Source organism: Carassius carassius, chromosome 43 (genome assembly GCF_963082965.1).
Source record: "Carassius carassius chromosome 43, fCarCar2.1, whole genome shotgun sequence".
In the NCBI taxonomy this organism is placed as follows: Eukaryota; Metazoa; Chordata; class Actinopteri; order Cypriniformes; family Cyprinidae; genus Carassius; species Carassius carassius.
In genome coordinates this window covers 13,809,696-13,833,853 of record NC_081797.1, presented here as the reverse complement: position 1 = coordinate 13,833,853, position 24,158 = coordinate 13,809,696, and the positions used below count along the sequence as shown (strand labels likewise).

The following is a 24,158-nucleotide window of genomic DNA, read 5'->3' as shown; positions in this document are numbered from 1 at the left end:
GAGTGACCACATCCCTAAACCATCTGCAAACCAGAGAAAGTGTCAAATATGCAGAGTCACCCGCTGACAAAACTTCACTGAGGATTTCCAGGAGAAGCTGTTGAATCAAAAACATACATAGGTTTATTTATAAAAGTATATAAAAGTTATTAAACATTATATAAACACTGACTACAGACAACCTTGCTTTAAACTAACTCTATAGATTGTCACAACTGCATACTCATTCCTTTATAATACCACTAATAAAATGTTAATATATACAGTACTGTGCAGAAGTATTAGGCATGTTAGTATTTTCACATTGAAAAAAATAGTTTTAAGCCAATTATTTATATCTTTTGCTGTAGTGTGTCAGTAGGATATATTAGTTTACATTTCCACACATTCATTTTGCCATTAATTGTAATAATCCAGTGAGATATTTGTATATATTTGTATGCATGATCCACATGAAGATCTTTTACATTGAATATAAATATTTCTGTCTTATATGGTGAACAAAATCCACATTAGATGAAAGATGAAATGTTTTTAAATGTCTTTGATGCTGATGTTAACTGATAGCTATATATGAAATAATCCACGGTGTTGACCAATATAGTACTTGTACATAATCCCAATTTCATATCTGAACAACTATATAGCTGTAATAACTAAAATACCTCTCCATGTACACACATGTAATGATTATTTCTTAATGAATGTATGTGCACAAATAACCTGCTTTGCTGGACTCTGCCTGAAGACATTGTCTTTTGAATGGTGAAGTTCCTCCCCTCAGTGATTGAGCTCTAAAAGAACAAATGTCAAGAGGTAGGTATATTGCTAGATATAGTACAGAGTAATGTTTCATGTAGCAACATTCAAACAGCTACATACATTTGCGGAGTGAAGCTGTCCAGGAGGAGAACAGAACACCACCACCTCCTGATCATGTCATCCTGAAAAATAATAATAATAATAATATACACACAATAATCATGCATGTCTGTTCAAATAACTTGACAAATGTAATGGCATACCTCTGTAAAATCAAACCTAAGAACTAAAGCCATGTACAGAGTGTACTGTTACAATCCACAGAGAACAATAAAATGAGCAATTTATAACAATTATTAACAATAAATATTCAAATTGAACGTACCATGGATAAATAAATGATCGAACATTTAATATTATAATATATTTACACAACTACTTTTACTCACCTCATGCAATCAACGTGGAATAGCGTTATTACTCTGCTTCTGCAGTTGCCACCGTTTATTTCAACGCAAACTGCCCCCTGCTGGCTCGGAGCAAAATGTCAAAGGAGGGGAAAACAAATATGGGCGGGGCGACACGTGTCGCTCCTCCTCGAAGTGTCGCCCCGCCCCATCGTCCAGACTGCACTCTGGGGTTACTTAAATATTTCATGCTAGGACTGGGATGCTTAGTGCCAACCACTATCGTTACCAATAGAAGGCGCCATTTCGACAACATTTGGTTTCTGTCTTTGAACAGAAGGGCTGTTCAGCCCCGCGCAGGGACTGGCTCTCCTTCAGCCATCTTCTGTCCAACCACACGGCCGAGCTGAGGCGACGACCAACCAGGGTTTCACCGCAGGTTAGTAAGCGGCTCCGGCCAATGATTGTAACCCATATCATCGAATGGAAATCTCCGCGCGCGAGTGTTTTATTATTAGTTGGCGGGGATAATGAGAAATTAAGCGCGCTTTATGAAAAGCTGCTCGCGGTTGCTTCTAATAGTTAAAAGCTCGTAATCGCGCTCGGCCCCTTTGTTTACTACGATCAGTTTAAGCAGATCCACGGCTGCTTCAGCTCTCTGCCTTGTTCTCTGCCCTCTTCTGCTGTTTGATGCATCCGTCATTTATAATAATAACTCATTTGACCAGTTTATCAGAATGATTCAGTGGGAAAGTGTGGTTTTATTTACCATTATGTTAGCATCGGCGAGCTCTTTGGCCAATAACGTCTGCTGGTGTCAAAGATATAATGCGCCTTGTTGTTTTTAATTCGATTTTTATTTTATTAAATATCATATTTAGATTACACTGACTATCTACAATGTATAATTGGCAATATATTTATAACTTACAAGACTTTTAGTCAGTAAATTATTAGTACACATGGGTAACAGCCACATTAGGCGGTTACAACCAAACTCGAGTTTAATTGCTTATTAATTATTGTTTATATACAGTATTTGAATATTTTTTTCTTATATTTTTAATTTCAGTAACTTTAAAAAAAAAATTTTTTTAGTTTTGTCTTTTAATGTCTCTATGTAGCTTGAATTACACTTTTTGAATTACAATTTTTTTAATTAATTAATTTTTTGTTTACCTCAGCGACATATTCTACTTTAACAAAACCTATTTTATTTCTGGTAGTTCCAAAAGCAGATTTTCTCTTTATGATACGAGTTATTATTTTGTCTTTAATTCAAATGAATGTCTGAAATATTTGTATGAAAAATGGCAGAATTTTTATTATCCATTTTATATTTTCATTATACAATCAATCCTGTGTTGGTCTGCGAGGGGAATTTGTTTCACTGAAAGGTTATAATTATGAAAGTTTATTACTGAATAAAAGAAAGGTTAAATTCATGTCAGTGACTCATTATGTTGTCTAAATTTTGCGTGCTCACTTCAGTATAATAACACACTGTGGCCACAAATGCTGTCTAGGTAGGCAGCACACTTAGTTTTGATTAACACAACCAGTAATTTACAGCTGTAATACAATTAAATGTATGTTTCAGATGGACGGAGACAGTTCAACTACAGATGCCTCCCAACTTGGCATAACAGGAGAATATATGGCTGGCAGTCACTTTGTTTTAGCTCAAGCTCCTGAAGGTAAGTGGCACTAAAGTCTTATTTAAATTCTTACGAATGATTTATTTATCATTTAATTAATTGATAAATACATTATAAAAAATCGGATGTAATTATTATGTTTATTATTTATATAAATTAATTTATAATACATCATTTGAATTGTGTTTAAATTTAATATACTAAAATATAGAATCGTATGTCATTTTTATTAATTGTCATATTTAAATGATTCTAAATGTATTTATTATAAACTTATATTTACTCTTCTAATCGAAAGTTTTGAATCATTAGATGTTTAATTGTTTTTAAAGAAACTGAATAAACGCAAGGCTGCATTTATTTGAACAAATATATAGAAAAACACAAAAAATATTAGTACTATTTAAAATTACTACTATTTTAAACATTTAAGGTGTCTTCCTGTGATGCAAAGCTGAATTTTCAGCATCATTACTCCAGTCTTCAGTGTCACATGATCCTTCAGAAAACATTCTGTTATGCTTTTGTGCTGCTCAAGAAACATTTCCTATGTATTTATTGAATTCTTTTTTTTTTTTTTAAAGATGAAGGTGATGAGGGTCTCAACGACCACGAGGATGGCAATGGAAGCAAAGATAACCTACGTGAACAAGACATCTATCTCCCCATCGCCAACGTAGCTCGAATCATGAAGAATGCAATCCCACAAACTGGAAAAGTAAGTCATTTTTAAGGCAGATTGGTTTCGAGAAGGAAAAATAAACCCCCTCTTTAAATTAGTTGGTTTATGTATAAAATGAGGCACTTTGATCCCCTCTCAATTTATTTTCTCAGAGCTTCTTATTTAATACAATTTATTTCGCTGAAAGGAAGTGAAACTACACGTGTTATTCATCCCTGTCACTTCAGATAGCAAAGGACGCCAAGGAGTGTGTGCAGGAGTGTGTGAGCGAGTTCATTAGCTTCATCACTTCAGAAGCCAGCGAGAGATGCCATCAGGAGAAACGCAAGACAATCAACGGCGAAGACATCCTGTTCGCAATGTCCACGCTGGGTTTCGACATGTATGTGGAGCCTCTGAAGCTCTACCTGCAGAAGTTCAGAGAGGTAGCATTGACATTTCAATGGCATCATCAGACATCATTGAAGTAAAAAGGCTTATTAACTTCATTTCTGGTATAATAAGCAGTCACACTTGACACAGCTGTCAGATGTGGTTTCCTCCTCTTGACTGGTTGTGCTCTTTTTATTTTACATTGCATTTCTCAGGCCATGAAAGGAGAGAAAGGCATAAGCAGTGTAACAGTAACCGAAGGCATGGGAGAAGAGCTCACCGACGAGACTTTCAGTAAGTAAATTATTAATACAGATGGATACGGTAAAACTGGTTACAACCACACTCAAATAAATTTTTTATTAATTATTGATTATATACTGTTGCAGCATTTTTTCTTACATTTTTAAATTTCAGTCATTTTTTTTTCCTTTTTTTAAAAAGTTTTTTTAGTCTTTTAATATTTTTATTTAGCTTAAATTAATTTATTAATTACCTTCATTTATTTTCATTTAAGTTTTTTTTTCCTTACTTCAACGAACGTATCTTATTTCAGATAGCTGCCAGTGCAGCTCTACTCATTTATGAACTGTATGTACACTGTGTGTTGTTATTTTTCTTTAATTAAAAGTGAATGTATGAAATATATATATATATATATATTTGGAAATATCAGAATTGTTATTTTCCATTTACAGTTTAATTAACAGTAATAAATTAACAAATTACTAAAAAATATTAAAATAAATATGCAGTTTGGTATGATATTTATGTTTGTATTTGTATTTATATTTTTATATTTATTTATAGAAAATATCAGTACTTTGTATTATATAATTAGTTTTTAAATAAATAATTCAAATAATTAGGTTGTGTATACACAGTATTTTACTTCACATTTTGTATTAATAATTGATCTGTTAAATGTAATTTTAATTAATTATTTTGGAAATAGACATAATAATAATAATAATTACAGTAATTGTTCAAAATATCAATAATTATTATGGCTACTTATAATGTCAATTTAATTATAAATGATCAATGTTATATATATATATATATATATATATATATATATTAGGGGTGTAACGGTACGCAAAAATCACGGTTCGGTACGTACCTCGGTTTTAAAGTCACGGTTCGGTTCATTTTCGGTACAGTAAGGGGAAAGAAATACAAACATTAAACTACAGGTTGTTTATTACTATAAACTTTTTTTTTAACAATTTGTTTACACTTTTTTTAAATACTTTTTAATAAATATATATAAAATAAAAAAAAGAATAGGACATAAAATACTGCTGCAAAGTTCTCCACTAAATAAAATACTCTTGTCTCAAACCAATATCACATAATAAAATATAATGAAAAATATAAATAAATAACTATGATTACAGTGCAGCATTACCAATCCCAGCTTGTAGGCCTGCTCATATTTTAAAAATATAACTTTTCCAAAGTGTAAAGTGCAGCATCAACAGTTTCAGTTTTTAGACCTGCTCAGATTTCGTTATTGCGTTGGACCGATCGGAATTAAGAGCAAAGGCATGTTTAAATGCCGACGGGAGCTGCGTTTGAATTACAATCGTTTTTTTCCTAGTTCTAGTGATTTTCACACTCGCGTGAAGCCTTTTGAAAACCTTAGGCCGGTGACACACTGGCATATTGCACCTGTCAAACATAGTCTATTTTGCCGTCAATACTGTTGACGGTGTCCTTTATCAGTAGGCTTTATATTTATGCTCAACATGAAGTATAGATATTGTTGTCGTGAAGACAAGATCCTGGTCTGTCGGCGCCTCGTGGTCTCCCTCTATGTCACCTACAGTAGCAGCAGCGCGCCAGGCACGATTCTGGTGTGTAAAGACACAGAAAACGCGAAGCAGCCGTCACGCAGCTCACACGCAGCAGAAATGCCACGCTCACGCCACGCAGCCAGTGTGTCACCGGCCTTAGAATCAGCTGCAGGGCAGAATTTGCGCTGAACGGAGAGACTTCCACCACTTAATATGTTCGTTTGGAAACACGAAAATGTGCCTATATTCCGCAAACAAAATATTGCATTCGGTACACACGTGCACCGTACCGAAAGCCCTGTACCGAAACGGTCTGGTACGAATACATGTACCGTTACACCCCTAATATATATATTGTTTTGTGGTGTCTCCTTTATCTATACACCTTTTACCTGTTTATTTATTATTCTCAGGTAGGTAAGGAAAGTCGACCCTGGACAAAACTATAAGCATTTCAAAAATACTTATAACTTGCTTACAAGTTTTATTAAAGTTAACAAAAGTTATATCAAAGTACAATAGTAAAGTTACAAAATCAAGGTATAATCAGCTGGTATCAGGCGTCGAGGGATACTGTGCTTGTTCAGTATCCCTCCGTCGAGTCTCTCTCTCAGTCTTTTATACACAGACGTCGAACGCTGGCTCTTCTGATGTCATCAGCACCTGGAGTGCTGCCAACTCCTCTGCCGAGGCTTTCAGTTGTTTACTTCGAATTGCTTTAGCCCTTTTCCTCTTCTTTTTCCTCTTAACCGTCTGTGAAATACACCTTAACTACTATATTGTCCATTTATCATAAAAACTATAACTAATACATAAGTGTTTCTACTCTAAATCAGTCACTACATACATTTCATAAAAGTAAGCAGTTTTCTTAATGTTAGTGAAGTTACACAATACATTTTCCATATAGCATTAATCACAGGGTTACATATTTGTACTTAAGCAAAAGCATTATTACTACTTAGGTTATAGTACCTCTGTTTATAGCAAATTAAGCATTAATCAAGACAGTACAATTGCAAAATCATCATCTCCATTAACACCCACTGCTTAGCAATTTTGCTGGCTGATTTCATCCTAACGTCTTCAAGCTGAAGTACTGTTCAACATGTTTTTATAAACTTATGATATTTTGCAAGAATCATATACACAGTGCCATCATGCATCAGTAAGCTGGTATGAAACACATCCATTTAGTTTTCAACCCAAACTCGAGCATTCTTTCTTTCCCTTTGCACTCTTTAGAGGCATAGCTTTTGGTGTGCGAGCCGCTTGTTTGATTCTTAGCACCTTGGGGCGTGAAGGGGGGCTGAGTCGGAGTTAAATCCTCTTTCTCCAGGAATTCCACAAACTTCTCTGCCTATAATAAAAAGCAGTTCGTCAAATTTGACCACTTTTACAACTTCAGCTGTAAATTTATTATGCAAGCAGTGCACAAGAATCTAATCCCCCGATCTCCAATCTGTACCAGTCTTTACGTTAAAAAAGATTATATGTTTTTTTTTTTCAAATGTCTACATGCACTCCAGTCATCAATTCATAAGATTCAACATTATATTCTGCCTCATCATAGTCATTAATCCACATAATGAATGTATTCTTGCAGAAACATTCCTGGCATAAATCCCCCATTACAAAGTTCACTCTTAAATCAGTCAGAAATTGAAGGCATCTCATGCAATTATCTTGCCCAATAACAATCCAGTAATTAAATTTTCTTGTCAATAATTCTCCACCAGGGGCTCTCCTTAATTCCTATATGAGCATTAAAAGAAAAATTTTTTTTTTTTTAATCAAAGTGTGGTCCTTTGTATTTGTTCTTAATTTACTCAAAGTTACCTATCATATTAGGTTTCAATAATAAATCATGCATACATTTTCAGAACCAATAACCCACTTAAATGAAGTTAAAGAATAATAAAAATAGAAAATAAAAACTTAAAAACATATGTATGTAACCCCCCTTTTTTATTTTAATTTATATTATTATTTTTTATAATATCATATCATATTCACTGTAATAAAAAGACAATTGTTTACCAGAATTTCCAAAAGGTTGTCACCATTTCCTAACAAAACAGCAATGCAGGTAGAATCATTCTTAAAGTTATCCATTGTATATCACTCAACTGTTCACCCTTCGTGGCACTCTATTGAAATGCCATGTATTTCAGAAGTAAAGTCTCATACCTTATTCACCAAAGGAGTGCTACATTCGGTCAAGGTCTTTCAAAGAATCCCTCTTTCAATGAGCACTTGTTTGTCCTCTTTATCTGTACTCCTACTAAGCCCAACCACCTGCATGATAATATTAATGACTGTAGAATAACAGGTTTTTAACAAACTTCTTATCAGTCCTCCAAGGCCGTTAGTTCTCACAAAATCAAAATCCCAATGAAAGCTCCTAATATTAAAATAACATACAGTATCAATTATCCCTTCTCTGTATCCTGCATGTAAGTTAGTATTTTTTGGTCTAGCTACTGTCCAATACAATGGGTACGGAGTCATACATTTCCCTTTATCTTCTTCAGCATAATTCTCTCTATTATCCATATATATGGGCTTATACGACATGACTCCTTAAGCCAACATCCTATTAATTCCTTTATTAATATCCAATCTTCTAAAATTACTATCTAAGGCATATTTATATAAGCCCATCCTGGGTAAATAAAGGTTTTCCTTTCTGTAAAGTAATAAACAGTCAATAAGCTTCTGTCAATGGTCAAAACCTCTTTGTCATCTAGAATGCCACTGATATTAACTGACATTTTGTAATTAGGTGTTGATAAAGTCATAACATTATGGTATTCTGGGATTTCCTTAGGAATAGCCCAAATTATTCTGCTATCAGTTACCTGAAATCTCATCCTAACTAAAGGAAAAGGATAGTAAGCGCCTAGCCAGATATTTTTATATTTAATACCCATTCCATCATAAGATTGTCTCGTTTTTTTATCTTAATTTTTTGAGCTTTAATACTTTTCACCGTAATGCTCTCCAAAATATCAGTTTCTTTATCACCAAATAAATCAAAAAAATAAATAATACAAATGAATTGTATTATCATAGTTTCACCTAACCAATATTAATGTATAATAATATATTAATATTAACCTATGTCAATATATAAACCAATTTATCCATGCAAATGGATCCTATAATTTTTTGTAGTTTCATACATTGTAGATTTATTGTCATTATAATATTTTTCACAGTTTCTTTGGAATGCACGTTTATGATCATACAACCCATATTTTACCTAATTTCTCTCCAGGTCCAATATAGAGTATATCCTGCAGGCGGTGCCAAAACCAAATTCTCTTTATCCATGTAATGTTACATGGGCTTGACCTTATTCTACATTTCACTAATGTATCTTTTCCCACTGTATATTTTTTTTATTATTTCCTCACATTGGCTACATTCTTCCAATGTTTTTCGCTCACATGACCCTGAAAAGAATTTAGTCACTATAGTACAGTTAGAAATTTCTCTAACAGTAATCTCATCAACCACAATCAATTTTGTAGTGAAATCAATTATTGGCCAAATTCCTGTTAAAATCACAACCCCTGTTACTAATAATACCGTCAGACAAGATCATGGTATACAGGGTTTTCGCCAGCGTTGTATTTTCCTGGCCCATTTCTCTCTCTCATCTCCGTCTTGTAATTTCATTGTTCCTGAGAGAAAAATAAAAATAATAATAACACAATAATTCAAACCACCCCCCTTCTGAACCTTTTGTCAATTTACTCACTACTTAATCGTGTGCCAATTCAATGTCAACCGCACATGCTAGAATTAGTGGTTCAGAAGTGGTGGTCATGTTTACAACAACTTTAAACATTAGTTTAATTCAGACAAGACTGCTGTAACCCCTCCATAATTGGCTTCTTGCCTGGAGATAATACAGCAGCTTGCTGGCTGTTCTGTATCCAGAATGCAATCGGGACACACAGAACTCGAATTCTTTTCACTATTAGTTTATTTGGACATCTTTCTTCATCTAATTGTCCAAATTGGCAACGCACATTGCTATTTGAGTCATTGGATTCTCCACGTCTCAGAAAATCAATTCTAGGTGCCATTATTTACTCACCTATATTACTTTCTAATAGCGATTTAGCAACGGTGCCTACGGACCAGATAATTCCAGTTCCCTTACCTGGCCGGCATGCTTTGACCTTCTCGTCAAAGCAAGTTTTCAAGCACTCCAGCTCCATTCCCAGACCTTTGGGGTCAACTAGGAGCCATTTACTTTGAATGTCATCCATTTTTCTCTTAATACGGTATGACCATAGATAATCGATGCCTGAAACTGTTGTTGATAAGTCATGTTATCAACGTGCAATCTTGAACCTTCAATTTTGCCTTTACTAGATAAATCACCAAAGGTCTTGTTCCAAGGCCAAACTTTATGTCTGCCATGTAACAGCAATTTACGGTGTTTAATGTCATCGAGACATACATCGCATTTAATCACATATTCCCTGTCCACAAACAATCACAAACGGTTTACTTTTCTCCAAGCCACTGTTATTACTTATGGTTATTATCACCATTATTACTTCAACTTTAGGGAAACTAATTCTGCATTCTTGACAGAGAACACACAAAGCTGCTTTTATTCCTCCAGGAGTTTTGTAATATTGATCTCTCTGTATTTTTGGCATAGTTAGAGGTTTACTAATCTTTATTTATTTATTTATTTTTATTTTTTAATTCCTCCCTGGATTTGGGCTTGCTTATCGCTAGTGCTTCCCACCACAGGTATTCTCCAAAACTACCACAAATAGCACACAAATACATATGCTATATCACATGTCAGTTTAACAGGTTTATGCAATCTACCTGTCTGTCTGTGTTTTTCATGCTCAATATCTTTCGCTATATAATTAGCGTCGCATCTTGTCCTTAGATTAGTTTCAATTCTAATCACACCTCTCTGGTTAATAATCTCAACCAATTTAACGATCTCATTGTTACTTTTCCTGTTAGAATTCAATTTTCTTGTCCTTGTTTTTAACCAAGACCAAGTTCCTCTCACTCCAGAGGCCATTATCTGCTAATTCCACAGTATGTTTATCAACTATTTTAATTATTTTATCCTTCTTAGTAATTAAATCTTTAAACGGTATATTTTTATGTTTATTGTCCAACCTGATCCAGACGTGGTCTCCTACTCGGCAAGAGTCTTCTGGCTGGTCTTTTGACATAGTTATTCGTTTGATCTCTGTAAGATTAACATAAAACATTAAATCTTCCATATATTCATCCCATCTATCATTATTACAATTGGCCCGTTTCCAGCTTTTTAGAATCCCTATAGATCTCTCAGCTATTGCGTTTGACTGGGCAATATCTTATATATTTAATTAAACTGATATGTTTTTCAGTTACAAAGTCTTCAAACTGTTTTCCTATAAAATATGTGCCGTTGTCAACCCTAATTTTTTCTGTCCGGCCCCAAGCTACCAGTAATTCATTGACATCTTTAATAATTGCATTTGCTTTTTCTCTTTTAAAGGCTTTCCCAAAATTCGGCCCGTAAAGCCATCTACTACCACCAATAGATATTTATTACCGTCTTTAGACCTCGGGATCAAAGGTCCAGTGATGTCCAAAGACTATGCCTGGTTAACTCTGTCTGGTATAATAGCTCCAGAATCACTTCGTATTGTTTTATTATAGCCTTTACGCATGCACTGTTCACAATTTAACTTTATTTTTCTATATTTCTGTCTCCAGTTAGAAATATGTATTTTATTATCTGTCAAAACTTTGCCAACTAATTTTACACTGGAGTGCATAATTTGGTCATGTATTGTCTGTATTATGTTTCCTTCTGTTTCTTTAATCACTACTATTCATCTCATGCACGCTAATTTATCAACTTCATTATTTCCTTTGTCTGCCTAGGAATATCCTGGCTGATGTATCACTGTAACGTCAAAATCACCTATTATTTTTTTGTATCTCTTGCCATAATGTTGGGTGTTCAATTTGCTTACCTTTTGACTTGGTGTAACTGGTCACATTCCAGATTTGCAAATTGTCATTAATTCCTGTCGCAACTGCAATCCACTACTATGGCCTGTAAATATCCAAGTTTTTCAGTGTTTTCAAAGCCTGGAACACTGCCATGAGCTCTGTGTACTGTCCTGTGCCTTGCGCTACTCCCTCTTTTGAAGCTATGACCTTGTTGCTCTGTTTCAGAATGAAAGCCCAGTGAGCTTCCTCGTCTGTGTCTTAAATATTTTATAGGAAAATAATACTGCTGTTTTCGTGTTAACAAATATTTTCTGGCCCCTTGCCAGGCCTTTCAACTCGGAATATTTTTTGCTAAGTGCTGCCAGCTGCTTCTTCACACCAGTAAAATTTAAATTCTTGGATCTCCCAGCTTCCAATCATAATTCTAACAGGTATGTTACTTTTCTCATTTCTTACTATTAATTGGTAACCTATTTCGTCTGTTTCCAAGTCAGCTTCTAAATTATCTCATCATTTCTTCCTTCCAGCTGTCCTGAGTTTAATATAGCTGTTTTAATTTCTGTCAACGCTTCTTCAGCTTTTTCGGCCCATTTCAAGCGTCCACCTTTGATAGTCTCATAAATAAGTTTAGACATCTGGCTAAACCAGTAACCCCATTGTTTGCTGGACCTGTCTAACTGTTTTTTGGGGTCTCAAGTTGATTTACTCTGACTTTCATGGACTAAGTAACCCCTCTGTTACCTGCTGAAATCCAATATCCCAAAAATTTGACTATATCAGTCATTATTTGTGTCTTTTTTATATTTACTTTCAAACCTGCCTCCGCAAGTCGTTTCAATTCTGTTACAAGGTTTACGGGTTTACGTGTTCTCGTTCTCCATTTGACATGATTAATATGTCGTCTATATAAAGTTCAACGTCTAAATATTTCAGAATTTCACACCTTACCCATTGAAAACTTACAGGCGAGTTTTAATAACCCATCAACAAACGTCAGTAAACATAATGTTTGTTGTTTACAGTAAAAGCAGTCTTTTCCTGACTTTCTTCGGCTAGAGGAATCGAGTAGGTCTTGCTAAACTTAAAACCTTTTTCAGATCTTTTGCTGCTAATAAATTTTCAGAACTTCTAATCATAGTAATTCCATATCGTTCGCCTGTTTTTTCCGTTTTAACTTGTCCGTCATATGTTTGTACCTGTATTGTACTATTTATCTCTAAAGGCTCAGTTGAGACAGACATTCCTGCCTGTGTCAATCAAATACTTTGTTCCATGAATATTAATATATACATTTTCATTTTCTTCTTTAACTCTTGGGTCACACAGTCTCTGTTTCAACTGGCCAGCTAACCTTCATTCTGTATCAAAGTTGACTCGCTCCTTCTTCTTAGTTTTGCATGTTTCCTCGTCATTCAATTTAGAGCGTTTTTCAATCTTTTGATTTACCTTAGTCCTCCTAATCTTTATTTCCGTTTTGATTTTTGTTCTTAAGGTATTCAATTAGTTTAGGTCGTTCTGCGGGAGTCATATTTTCGCATTTTTCACTTTTGTGGAAGTTTTCTCCCTCCCTGTGCATCCAGGTTTTCTTTTTTTTCTGTCTGAGACGTCTGTCTATTTCCAGTGAACTGGTTAACCTTCCTTGTTTCACCGTAATATCCTGCTTCATATTTATTTATGTGTATATATATATATATATATATATATATATATATATATATATATTTTTTTTTTTTTTTTTTTTTTTCAATCTTTCTGGCTTTTGGAATTTATTGTTATTTTAATAATTTTTAAACTGTAGCCCTTGAGCTTGTTTATTTTGCGGTGTAAATATCCTCATGGTTTTAACATGTTTTTGTCCATTCTTTAATTTTATCGTCTATACCTGTCAAATTCCTCAACTTATCCAAACCCTCCGAGGATATGGGGTGACCTGTACAGGTCTGCACTTACCTTGTATCGGCATCTCGGCTCAGCTGCACATTCTCAGCCGCTTTCATTATCTGTTCTGCATATGCACTCTGGTCTTCGTGCGACTTCTTATTTCCTACCTGTTTTCTAACTGCTTCTGTTAATTGTAATTCCAGCAATTTCACATGTACACTATTCTGGTTTTCTTCAGTTTCTTGTGGAGTTACAACTTCAATTGTCTGTAAGAAGTTGTAAATCCAGGAGTTGCTGGCCAATCCTGACTGTTTGTCTTTGCTTTGCGACCTGACCATCACAACCCTACTTAAATCTGTCCTCCAGTCCTATTACTTCCGTACATTTTTATATTTCTATTTCCTTTTCCAGATTTTTAATTCCTGATTTTAGTGAATGAACTACTTTTCCCAGTTCTTTAACTATTTTTCTATTATATTCATATCCTTCTTGAAATAATGGTTGTTTTTCCGTTAGACCATCCTTCTGTCAGAGCGACTCTCTGGGCAGATGGGGAGCGGCTTGCTGATCTCATCTGTTCGTAAGTCAAACTTCTATCATTGACAATCTTCTGGTCCCAATGTCGTGTTATTGTTCTACCACGTTTCTCACTGGTAGGATTTTTGAATAAAATCCCTTTTACCTGAACTTCTGGCCAATCATTCTCTAGTTGGTTTGTCACTCTTTGTTATTCCATCTGGCCTCTTCTTTTATTCCACAGTCTAGATTCTTTGTAAATATTTTCTGTTTCTCTACTTTCACTATCTTCAAAATATAGTGAAGAATCTGAGTCATATACAACTCAGACACCTCAGATTCGTCTTCAGACTCAGCCTCACGCTGTTGTTTTTTTCTGTCCCCTGCAGGAACATTCCCGACGGCTGAGAGGATCCTGGCTGGTTGTTGTCCTCCCTTTTCTCAAGAATTTTTTCCAGTTCATGCTGATTTATGTTAGTCATTAATAAATTTATGGTCAATTGACCTTCCTGTGACATATCTGTAATTCCCAAAAGTATGCCTTCTAATACCGAATTAACTGGGTGTTTAAATTGTCCTGTTCCCATTAAAGTCATATGTTTTAAATTTTCTTGTCTACTTAGTGTTTCTTTTATTACTGCTGTTGTTATTGTCCTGGCCTCTAACCAGGAGCGTTCTGCACTACAGAATTCATCTCTGTAATCAGTCATTCCTGTATGCGCTACATAATTCCACTGTGGACGGCCAGAGGTTATTCTCACTGTCGCTGCGTGTTGCGGTCCGAGCTGGGCTCTCATACTTTCAATCTCCTGTAATGCCTGTTTACCTAATTTATTGAAAATTGCCCCAGTTGTTCCAGAGCCACTTATCATTAGTTTATTTCCATTTAGTATTACAACGCCTCCTTCAATTCTTTTGATTAAACTGTCTCTAATAAGCAGTCTTATTCTGCCTATTTGTAGCTCGTATTATTCTGGTATAAGGGTGTTTCGATGAGCAATGGTAATAACACTATCTCGTTCCTCATCTTCAATTATTGGTTTCTTTCGCCTTGTTATAGGCCTGTTACTGTTATCTTCACTCTTTGTTTCTTATGTGCACATTTAACTCTTTCTGGGCTATTTAACAGTAACCTTTTGCCCTTTCTGGGCTGTATTTGCAATACTGGTCCACCCTTTCTGGGTGTTTCATCTATTTCCGCCCTTTCTGGGCTTTCTCACTGCTTAGTCGTCTTTTATGTAGTAATTTATATAGTACCACAGCTATTTAAAGGAGCATTGCGTTACCGTTACTGACACCAGTGGCCGTTAGAGGAACTGCAGCCAGTCTCATGCTCGGTCTCAGTGTGCACGCGCTTTTTTTTTTTTTTTTTTACTTACGAGGAGTGTCCATGGGTGTCTGAATTGTGCTGGAGTCTGGTCGCTTCTTTCCATCCGCCGAGTCCATTTGAAAACACTATTGCCGCTGCTTACTATAATGGCTGGCGTGCCGTACGGTTGTAAGCCCAAGTAGATGAGAACGCGCATGACGTCACATTTTGTGAATTTTCGCGCCAATTCGGGCCCGACTCCTCCACACACAATTGAGCCTACAGGCTGATAGAGGCAACCGTGGTGGACAGTCGAGGTGTCTTTCTTTTTTTACATCATGGTTGGCTCATATATGTACAAATAAAAACTCTATCTTAAGGATTTTTTTAAAGTAAAAACCTCCACATAGCTCCTTTAACCGTAAGCCTAACTACGCTTACTCTATTAGGCAAGCGCTCAATTGCCTAATTCTGGCCAGTAATTAGAGAATTGAAGCACGTTGGGTGCCATGTTTTATGGTGTCTCCTTTATCTATACACCTTTTACCTGTTTATTTATTATTCTCAGGTAGGTAAGGAAAGTCGACCCTGGACAAAACTATAAGCATTTCAAAAATACTTACAACTTGCTCAGCAGACTTCCCTGTGGTCAGTTCTTACTTACGGCTCTTAAATTACTACTCTTGCAGACCATAACTTATCAATAATAAAATACAAGTTTTATTAAAGTTAACAAAAGTTATATCAAAGTACAATAGTAAAGTTACAAAATCAAGGTATAATCAGCTGGTATCAGGCGTCGAGGGATACTGTGCTTGTTCAGTATCCCTCCGTCGAGTCTCTCTCTCAGTCTTTTATACACAGACGTCGAACGCTGGCTCTTCTGATGTCATCAGCACCTGGAGTGCTGCCAACTCCTCTGCCGAGGCTTTCAGTTGTTTACTTCGAATTGCTTTAGCCCTTTTCCTCTTCTTTTTCCTCTTAACCGTCTGTGAAATACACCTTAACTACTATATTGTCCATTTATCATAAAAACCATAACTAATACATAAGTGTTTCTACTCTAAATCAGTCACTACATACATTTCATAAAAGTAAGCAGTTTTCTTAATGTTAGTGAAGTTACACAATACATTTTCCATATAGCATTAATCACAGGGTTACATATTTGTACTTAAGCAAAAGCATTATTACTACTTAGGTTATAGTACCTCTGTTTATAGCAAATTAAGCATTAATCAAGACAGTACAATTGCAAAATCATCATCTCCATTAACAATATATATATATATATATATATAGTTGTATTTATTTCCCCCCAAATAACTAAGTACTCCAACACACCTCAAAAATCCAAAATCAAAAGATTTGTCCTCACCTTGAGATCGAAAGCGCTTAGAAATTGGCTTTTGAAGCTCAAAGTGAGTATTTGTTACGTTCAGATAATAGGTTATGAAGAAAAAAATATATTTCGAGACTTGTTCAGAGAGGTTTAATGCATCACCACAAGAAATGGCTTCGCTTTAATAAACAAATTCAAAATAATAATCATCACCATAACAACGAGAAATCTCTACCACAAGGTTCAGCCTCGTTCTGTTACAAGCTTCACAATTTATATTCTACCTGGTTACAAAGTTTTACCCTTAGCAAAAAAACCTCCTTGTTTTTTTTTCTTAACACACACCCCTTACTTTTGCAGAAAACTTCTGTTTCAAAGCGAGAGATATCAATTCTATACCTTTTACTAACCGCAGAAAGAAACGCCTGCTTTCTTCTTGACTCAACAGGATATCAGTTGCTCCCTTAAACTGTTTTACTTGCAGATTGCTCTGAGGCTCTTTGTAAGTTCAAAGCATCAACCTCATCTGTCAAGGTTTTTCAAGTCAGAGTAAAATCCACCAAATACAATTATGTCTCTTACAACTTTCAATCATTTTTTTATTTATTCTCTCATTGTCTAATTAGTCTTATCATCCCTTTCGCTTGTCGTAGATTTTTCTCAAATCTAACTAAGTCCTATCTCATCTGACCTAAATCTACCGGGGCCGTCTCCAATCGACGATCTCCCTGGGCCGTCTCCAATCGACGATCCCTAACGTCTCCAGTCCAGGCGCGGAGCTGTGGGCGGGCCTGGACGGGCCTGGGCCCGCCCACATTGACAGCTGGCCCGCCCAATCAGAAATAAAAAAATAAATAAAATACTACTCTGTATTGTTAAATATGGATACTACTTTATGTGGTGTATTTCATCTATAACATGTTATGTTAAAACAGTAAAATTATAAGTAAGCCTGATAACTATTTAATATTTAAGTGTGTTGGTGACTTGTTTTCATTGGTCAATGCAACATCGTAGCGCGCTCTATTGTAATCTGGCGCGAACCATCTATGACGCGAACAACCAACGGTTATAACGTTCGCTAGAAGTGTACGGTATCTTGATTTTTCTTAGTATGGCCAAACAAGTTACTCTCACTCATTTTTTTAAAAAACCTCGTATTGAGATTAATAATTATTTGGAGGACCAATCTGTGGATCGTAATGGAACAACCACTGGCTCTGAGAATGGAGCGGAGATTAACTCCGAACCGACGACCTCCACTGATGCTAACCGGGAAGCAGATCTGCCTATGGCTAATCGACGATCACTGCTACACTTAATTGCACCGTCGGATCTGTCAGCTCTGGGGGAACCTGCTACCCAACCTCATCTACAGGCATTCCAAATTAGTACCTACTGTTTTTTGACAAACAGGTCGTGTGGTGATTTAATTGCCGTCTGAATCCACATCTCTGAGTTTACAAGAAGAAATTCAAAATACACTGTTAAAATCCTTTTTGATCACTGCCGAGCACCATACGTAAGATGTACACTTTTATTATTATTGAAATGCTGTAAAGTATTTACAAGAACAAAATTTAATCGCAGCTCCACCTCAGCGAACAAAAATGGGAAAGAGACGAAAGCACATACAAATTGGGTTTATTGGGTTATTATGGGTTATTATGGCAGCAATATATGATACAATTTAAAAATATGTAGGCTAGGCTATTATAGTTTGGATTATTTTTTATAATATCCCATGAGTCCTAATAAATGAAATTTCAACTATTTCTGAAGCGCTTCTTTTATAAAGAACACCGCTTTCTTACATAAAAAGCCCCTGCACGAGAGAATAATTGATTCTCGAGCCATCGATATCAACCAATTCAGCACCATCGCCACGGACAGCACCCGGTAACATCGCACATAAGAAGATATATCAGCTTCCTAAAGAGGGCACACACCGGACGCGCAGCTCAGCGCCGCGCCGCGCAACGTCTAGGACAACGCTCACCTGAAAATCCGATAACATCAGCAATTTTCTGATTTCTGTAAATAAATATATAATATAATGCCCAGCAACGGCTCAGGACCGTGTTTACATTTATGTGTCTCAAATCGTAGTTAATGTATATACGGACTTTACCATGTGCTGCAATATACATTTAGTTTTATATTTATTTACAGAAATCAGAAAATTGCTGATGTTATCGGATTTTCAGGTGAGCGTTGTCCTAGACGTGGCGCGGCGCGGCGCTGAGCTGCGCGTCCGGTGTGTGGCCCCCTTTAGAGTCTTCGCGCTAAGAAACAACCGTTATCGGGAAACCCAGCCTTGATTTCGGAACACCCATAAATTCAGGCCCACCTCGACTTAATCTAGGCCCACCCATCTGTCACGTTCTGCATCCGCCACTGCTCCAGTCGACGCTTAATAAACACCTGGGCCGTCTCCAATCGACGATCCCTAACGTCTCCAGTCGACGCTTAATAAACACCTGGGCCGTCTCCAATCGACGATCCCTAACGTCTCCAGTCGACGCTTAATAAACACCTGGGCCGTCTCCAATCGACGATCCCTAACGTCTCCAGTCGACGCTTAATAAACACCTGGGCCGTCTCCAATCGACGATCCCTAACGTCTCCAATCAACACTTGATAAATACCTATTTATCTAAACTATCTCACCTGCTGCGCAGCAGAAAATGACAGACAGACTTCAGCAAATGTCCTTTGAGTTCTTTATTTACGGCCGGGAGAGTACTCGAGCAATTCTCAGAGAATCTCTCTCCAGAAAAAGAATACATCAGGTTTTATAGGACAAACACAGACACATCAAAATAAACTCAGCATGATTAAAATCACTAACATAACGTCACCTTTTATCAATATGATTGGTTCAATTTATAAAGCAAGCCCCTCCCTTCTTTACCCTCTGAGACATGACATAATGCAGGCTAAAAACGAAAGGTTAGTAAGACCTCTTCCGAAAAGAAGTAGAATTTAGTTTGTTATTTTTGTTAGACCTAGACGAGGAAGTTAGGTGAGTGTTGAGATTTGAGATTTTAGACTCAAAAGAGAAGTCAGGTTAAAAGTTTAACAAGCTGAATTAAGGTTAGAAGTTTAACACAGGTTAGATTCAGAAAAAATAGTTTACTATCTTATTTATTAAAAATCCACCACACGCTTTAGAGATGATCTCCTCTTGGGTGTGCTGTGTGTTCATGACGATTATTCCCTCCATGCCCTGCCTTTCTGAAATGTGTTGATTTTTTCAAACCTCATTGTCACAGATATGGTACGCCCCTCACCATAATGTGATGCTGTGTCCCGGAGCACCAGTAAAATCCATTATAAGTTAAGCATTTGTTGCATCCAGTGGGGACATAATTACTGATTGTCTTTTTAGAGTTGTGTTGCATCGTGTATGTAACGCCCCTTTCCATAATCGTGAGCTTTATCTTTAAAAAAAATGTACAGTTAATAATTTCCTTAGTTTTACCATCAGTTCAAGTCTGAAGGGAACAGAGTGGCGTAACAGACACAGTGATGAAGCTTGTATGTGTTTGCAGTACACAAGCCACGGACTCCACTGTGTGACTCTCTGTGTGACACACACACACATCGCATTTGAAAATTCAATAGTAAATACTTAAACTAATAACAAAACATACTTACAGCAGCTGATTCAGAAGTGCTTTCTCCTAGATACACAGCATCTCCCTGACAAGACTGCTTCAAGACTAACTGGTTTCTGAAACCACCAGAGGTGGGTAGAGTACCCAAAAACTGTACTCAAGTAAAAGTAAAAGTACTTCTAGAAATATTTACTCAAGTAAAAGTAAAAGTACTAGTCTTGAATAGTTACTTGAGTATGAGTAAAAGAGTATCGGATAAAAAATCTACTCAAGTAGTTAGTTACTAGTTACTTTGGGTCATATATACTGAGCCTGTTTTTATTTAGATATATAGATAAAATGTATTTAATGTATGTGTGCGTGTATAAATGTATATATTTAATCAGCCTTTACTCCAATTTATGTAATTTATTATAAAACCCTGTCTGTTTACTTAAGTAACAGATATAGGTGTCATGCCATAACATATTTTTAATACGACTGACTTTATATTAAATGTGAATTTAACGTTGAAAGTTAATGTGATATAAATATTGCTACTAATCTTTCATTGTTCAGAAAGAGAGCAAATAACATTTACATTATTAAAGATCATTTTCACTGACAGTCTAGATTTCAATCACTCTCAGAAACTCCCATTAAAATCACTGAAACTGTTAACACTGTGAAATCAATATCTTATTTACAGATTCGTACACACATCTGCACTTTGTTGTTTCTGACGAGAGAATTAGCCAGAAAGAGGTATTCAGTCAGGAGCGAGTGAAGGAAGCACCGGCATTTTAGCGATGACGCCTCTGATTGGCCAATGCTTTAATAAGCTCAAAAGAATCTTGTGTGATTGGTTATAATGCGCAGCGCTGTAAAAACACATCTATCTTTGGCTCAGCGCCAGCAAGCGATCACAGATCTGAATTTAGCAGCTGATGATACGACTCGCTGAACGTTCTCACGCCGGTGTGATTGTATTAAAATTAATAAAATCTTAATCGGCTATTTTTTGTCTTTTGGAAGCTGCATTCAACTTGACTCCCCTCTGTTATAAGCCACACACGTACAACAAACTAATGTCACAGTGGTATCGTGTACTGTAATCGAGTGTAGCCCAAGTTATTACCTGTTAAACAGTAGACAGCACACGCGGTGTTCATCTAATAAGGATCTCCATCGCTCGCAAATTATAGCCTTTGCAGATTTGCTTTCAATTCAGTGCAGTTCCAGCCACGTTTTCAGCGCTCTTTCTGTTCTTAAACGTTACAACTCTGAGTGAACCGCTTCAGACGCTCAGCGCGTGCGGCAGGGAACTGAAGGAATCATCCAAACTGATTCATGAACCAATTCACTCGTTTGCCAATTGGTTTGATCAAGCCTTTGAACAGAATTGACTCAAAAGAATGAATCATTCGCGAATGGGCATCGCTCATTGCCCAGAGAAAAGTAGACGGCGCGTTTGGAATAAACTGAAGCATTTATAACATTTATTGCATTAAGATAAAGTAACGAGAGGAGCGTCGCCCACAGTAACGAAGTAAAAGTACAGATTTTCTCCCAAAAATGTACTCAAGTAAGAGTATAAAGTACCCATCTTTAAATATACTCCGAAAAGTATTAGTTACCCCAAAAAATTACTCAAGTAAATGTAACGAAGTAAATGTAACTCGTTACTACCCACCTCTGGAAACCACGCCTTCTTTCTTTACATTTGGGCGACATTACAGAAATATTTCCACACAGTGATGTAGACATGTGGGGACGTTTAAATTAGGAGTTTTAGGGGGACATGGCAGAGTCTTAACTTTGATAAAGAATATCTCTTTGGGTTTGAGACTTTAGTCTTTGCAACTTTAGGGATCTTATCTATTCACAAACAGCTTGTAACACTCCAAAGATAAAGGAAAACATGAAATATATCGCATCATATAACCCCTTTAATAAACGTTAAGCTAGTTTTTAATTATAGTCTACTGTTTTATTGTTGTTTTGCTTTTTAATTAAGAATAACAATGAATCAGTCTTTTGTTTTAATCTTAAAAGGTGTATAGATATAAGCATAACACACAATTATCTTTTCTTGTAAAACGTGACACCAAGATCGTGAGTTCGAATTTCGGATTATAACATAACAAAAGAGTAATTCTCATTCACAAAAACAATACTTCATAAAAAATTGAAGTATGCAGAATTTTTTGTGTCGTTCAAATGGTTGCAAAAGCGGTTTCACCGAAAATCAAAGTTGTACTAACATCATATTTCTCTCACGGAGGTCAAAGGTCGACATCGGAATTCCACCACATATGCAGATTTCCACATCTGGATATTATTAATAGGTCACGGGGTCAGCACGACGTGGGTGGGCCATGTGGTGGGGGAGGGGTACAGTCAAAAGGCTACATGGGGGAAGGGAAAGGTCAAAGCCATAAATCTTTTTGACATAAGCTACTGTTCAGGGACTACATAGCACAATAAAATCTTTTTCTCTCTCAGCAAATCCACTACCTGCAGGGATCATAACAGCTGATGGACAGCAACAAAATGTGATGGTGTACACCACCTCCTATCAGCAGGTCAGAAACAAACCCAGATAGCACACTTCAGTCTTCACTTTCAAGCATTTTGAGTGATGCTTTTAACTGTGTTTTATTTGACACAGATCCCAGGTGTGCAACAGCTCCAGTTCTCCTGAAGATGTGTAGAAATCAACCCCTAATCATCCCGAATCAGGCCTCCACACTTCCACAGGTCATGAGCGGTGGGGTCTTATGGAGGTCTTCAGCGGACTCTCACAGGTCACAGAGCTGGACTACTATGTTTGTTCAGCTTGTTTTTGTGTGTGCTCCATGTGTGTCTGTGCACACACATTATGATTTTATGTGACAAGTCTGTTGGGTGTAATTATAGTTTTGTTTTTCATCATACATTTGGAGTTTTATCTATGTAAAGGTTTTGGGTAAAAGGGGTCCTGAGGGGGTTCAAAACTAACTCACCCCTCTATCAAAGCAATAAAATAGAAGAAATGTGAATTTTCCTGCAACTTAGTGGAATGAGGGCTTTGCTCCTTTTTTATATAGATTAAAAATCCTGTTGCATGTATAATTTCAGTTTGATTGACTTAAAATGTGGATTTTTTTGTAAATAGTTCTTATTTTTGTGCATGTTTTTTTTCCTCAATGTTTATGTGAATCTGTATTGATGCATTTCATTCAACATGAAGAACTCATTTGAAAGCAATCTGTATTTATCAGTCAAATCCCAAAATAAATGTAAATGGGTTCTTCAGTGTGGCCCATTTTAGGACAGTGACTTTTTTATTCAATGATTTTATATTCAGTTCTTGCTGATTTTCATTTTGTTGTTGTAAAACTGTGCTTTAATATGGACATCAGTTGCAAGAGTACAACAAAAGTGAAAAAGTGGAACAAAACACTTCACTAATTAATTTATTAAAAATATTTGTCCCTAGTTGTGTCGTCTTTTCTCCAATATCATGCTTATTTGTATATTTTCTGAGCATTATAAATGAGTGTGTTTATGGTCAATGAAATAATGATAAATGACAAAAGAATGTGTCTATATCTAAATGACAGAAAATTTAGTACAAAGGATTTGGTGGATATTTTAACTGGATATTATGGTGGAAATACCTGGAAAAAAATGATTATTGGGATGATATAAAAATCATGCAATATATAATACAGATTTTAAGTTATTTCATTTTATTTAATAAACTTAAATCTTATATTATCTACTTAGGTATTTTATATGGCACTTCTTGAATATTTGCTATCTATTTTATGATTAAAAATCCAACAT

General features: G+C 35.9%; 1 protein-coding gene and 1 long non-coding RNA gene across 3 annotated transcripts; both read left to right on the top strand.

Annotated features, from left to right (window-relative positions):
- Nucleotides 1-1,514: 1,514 nt before the first annotated feature.
- On the top strand, nt 1,515-23,807 carry LOC132124684 (nuclear transcription factor Y subunit beta-like). 2 transcript variants are annotated; one of them, XM_059535806.1, is made up of 7 exons: nt 1,515-1,608; nt 2,770-2,866; nt 3,412-3,545; nt 3,737-3,934; nt 4,097-4,175; nt 22,833-22,912; nt 22,999-23,807. In XM_059535806.1, exons 2-7 carry the CDS (start codon nt 2,770-2,772, stop codon nt 23,029-23,031), a joined length of 621 nt encoding a protein of 206 aa, XP_059391789.1. In that variant the 5' UTR covers nt 1,515-1,608; the 3' UTR covers nt 23,032-23,807. The 2 variants fall into 2 exon arrangements, with proteins under 2 accessions (XP_059391789.1, XP_059391788.1); XM_059535805.1 differs by lacking the exon at nt 1,515-1,608 and having other exon boundaries at nt 2,761-2,866.
- Nucleotides 11,999-14,683, top strand: LOC132125081 (uncharacterized). Its single transcript, XR_009426845.1, has 2 exons — nt 11,999-12,111; nt 14,467-14,683. It is a non-coding gene; the product is annotated as an uncharacterized LOC132125081 (long non-coding RNA).
- Nucleotides 23,808-24,158: the final 351 nt, after the last annotated feature.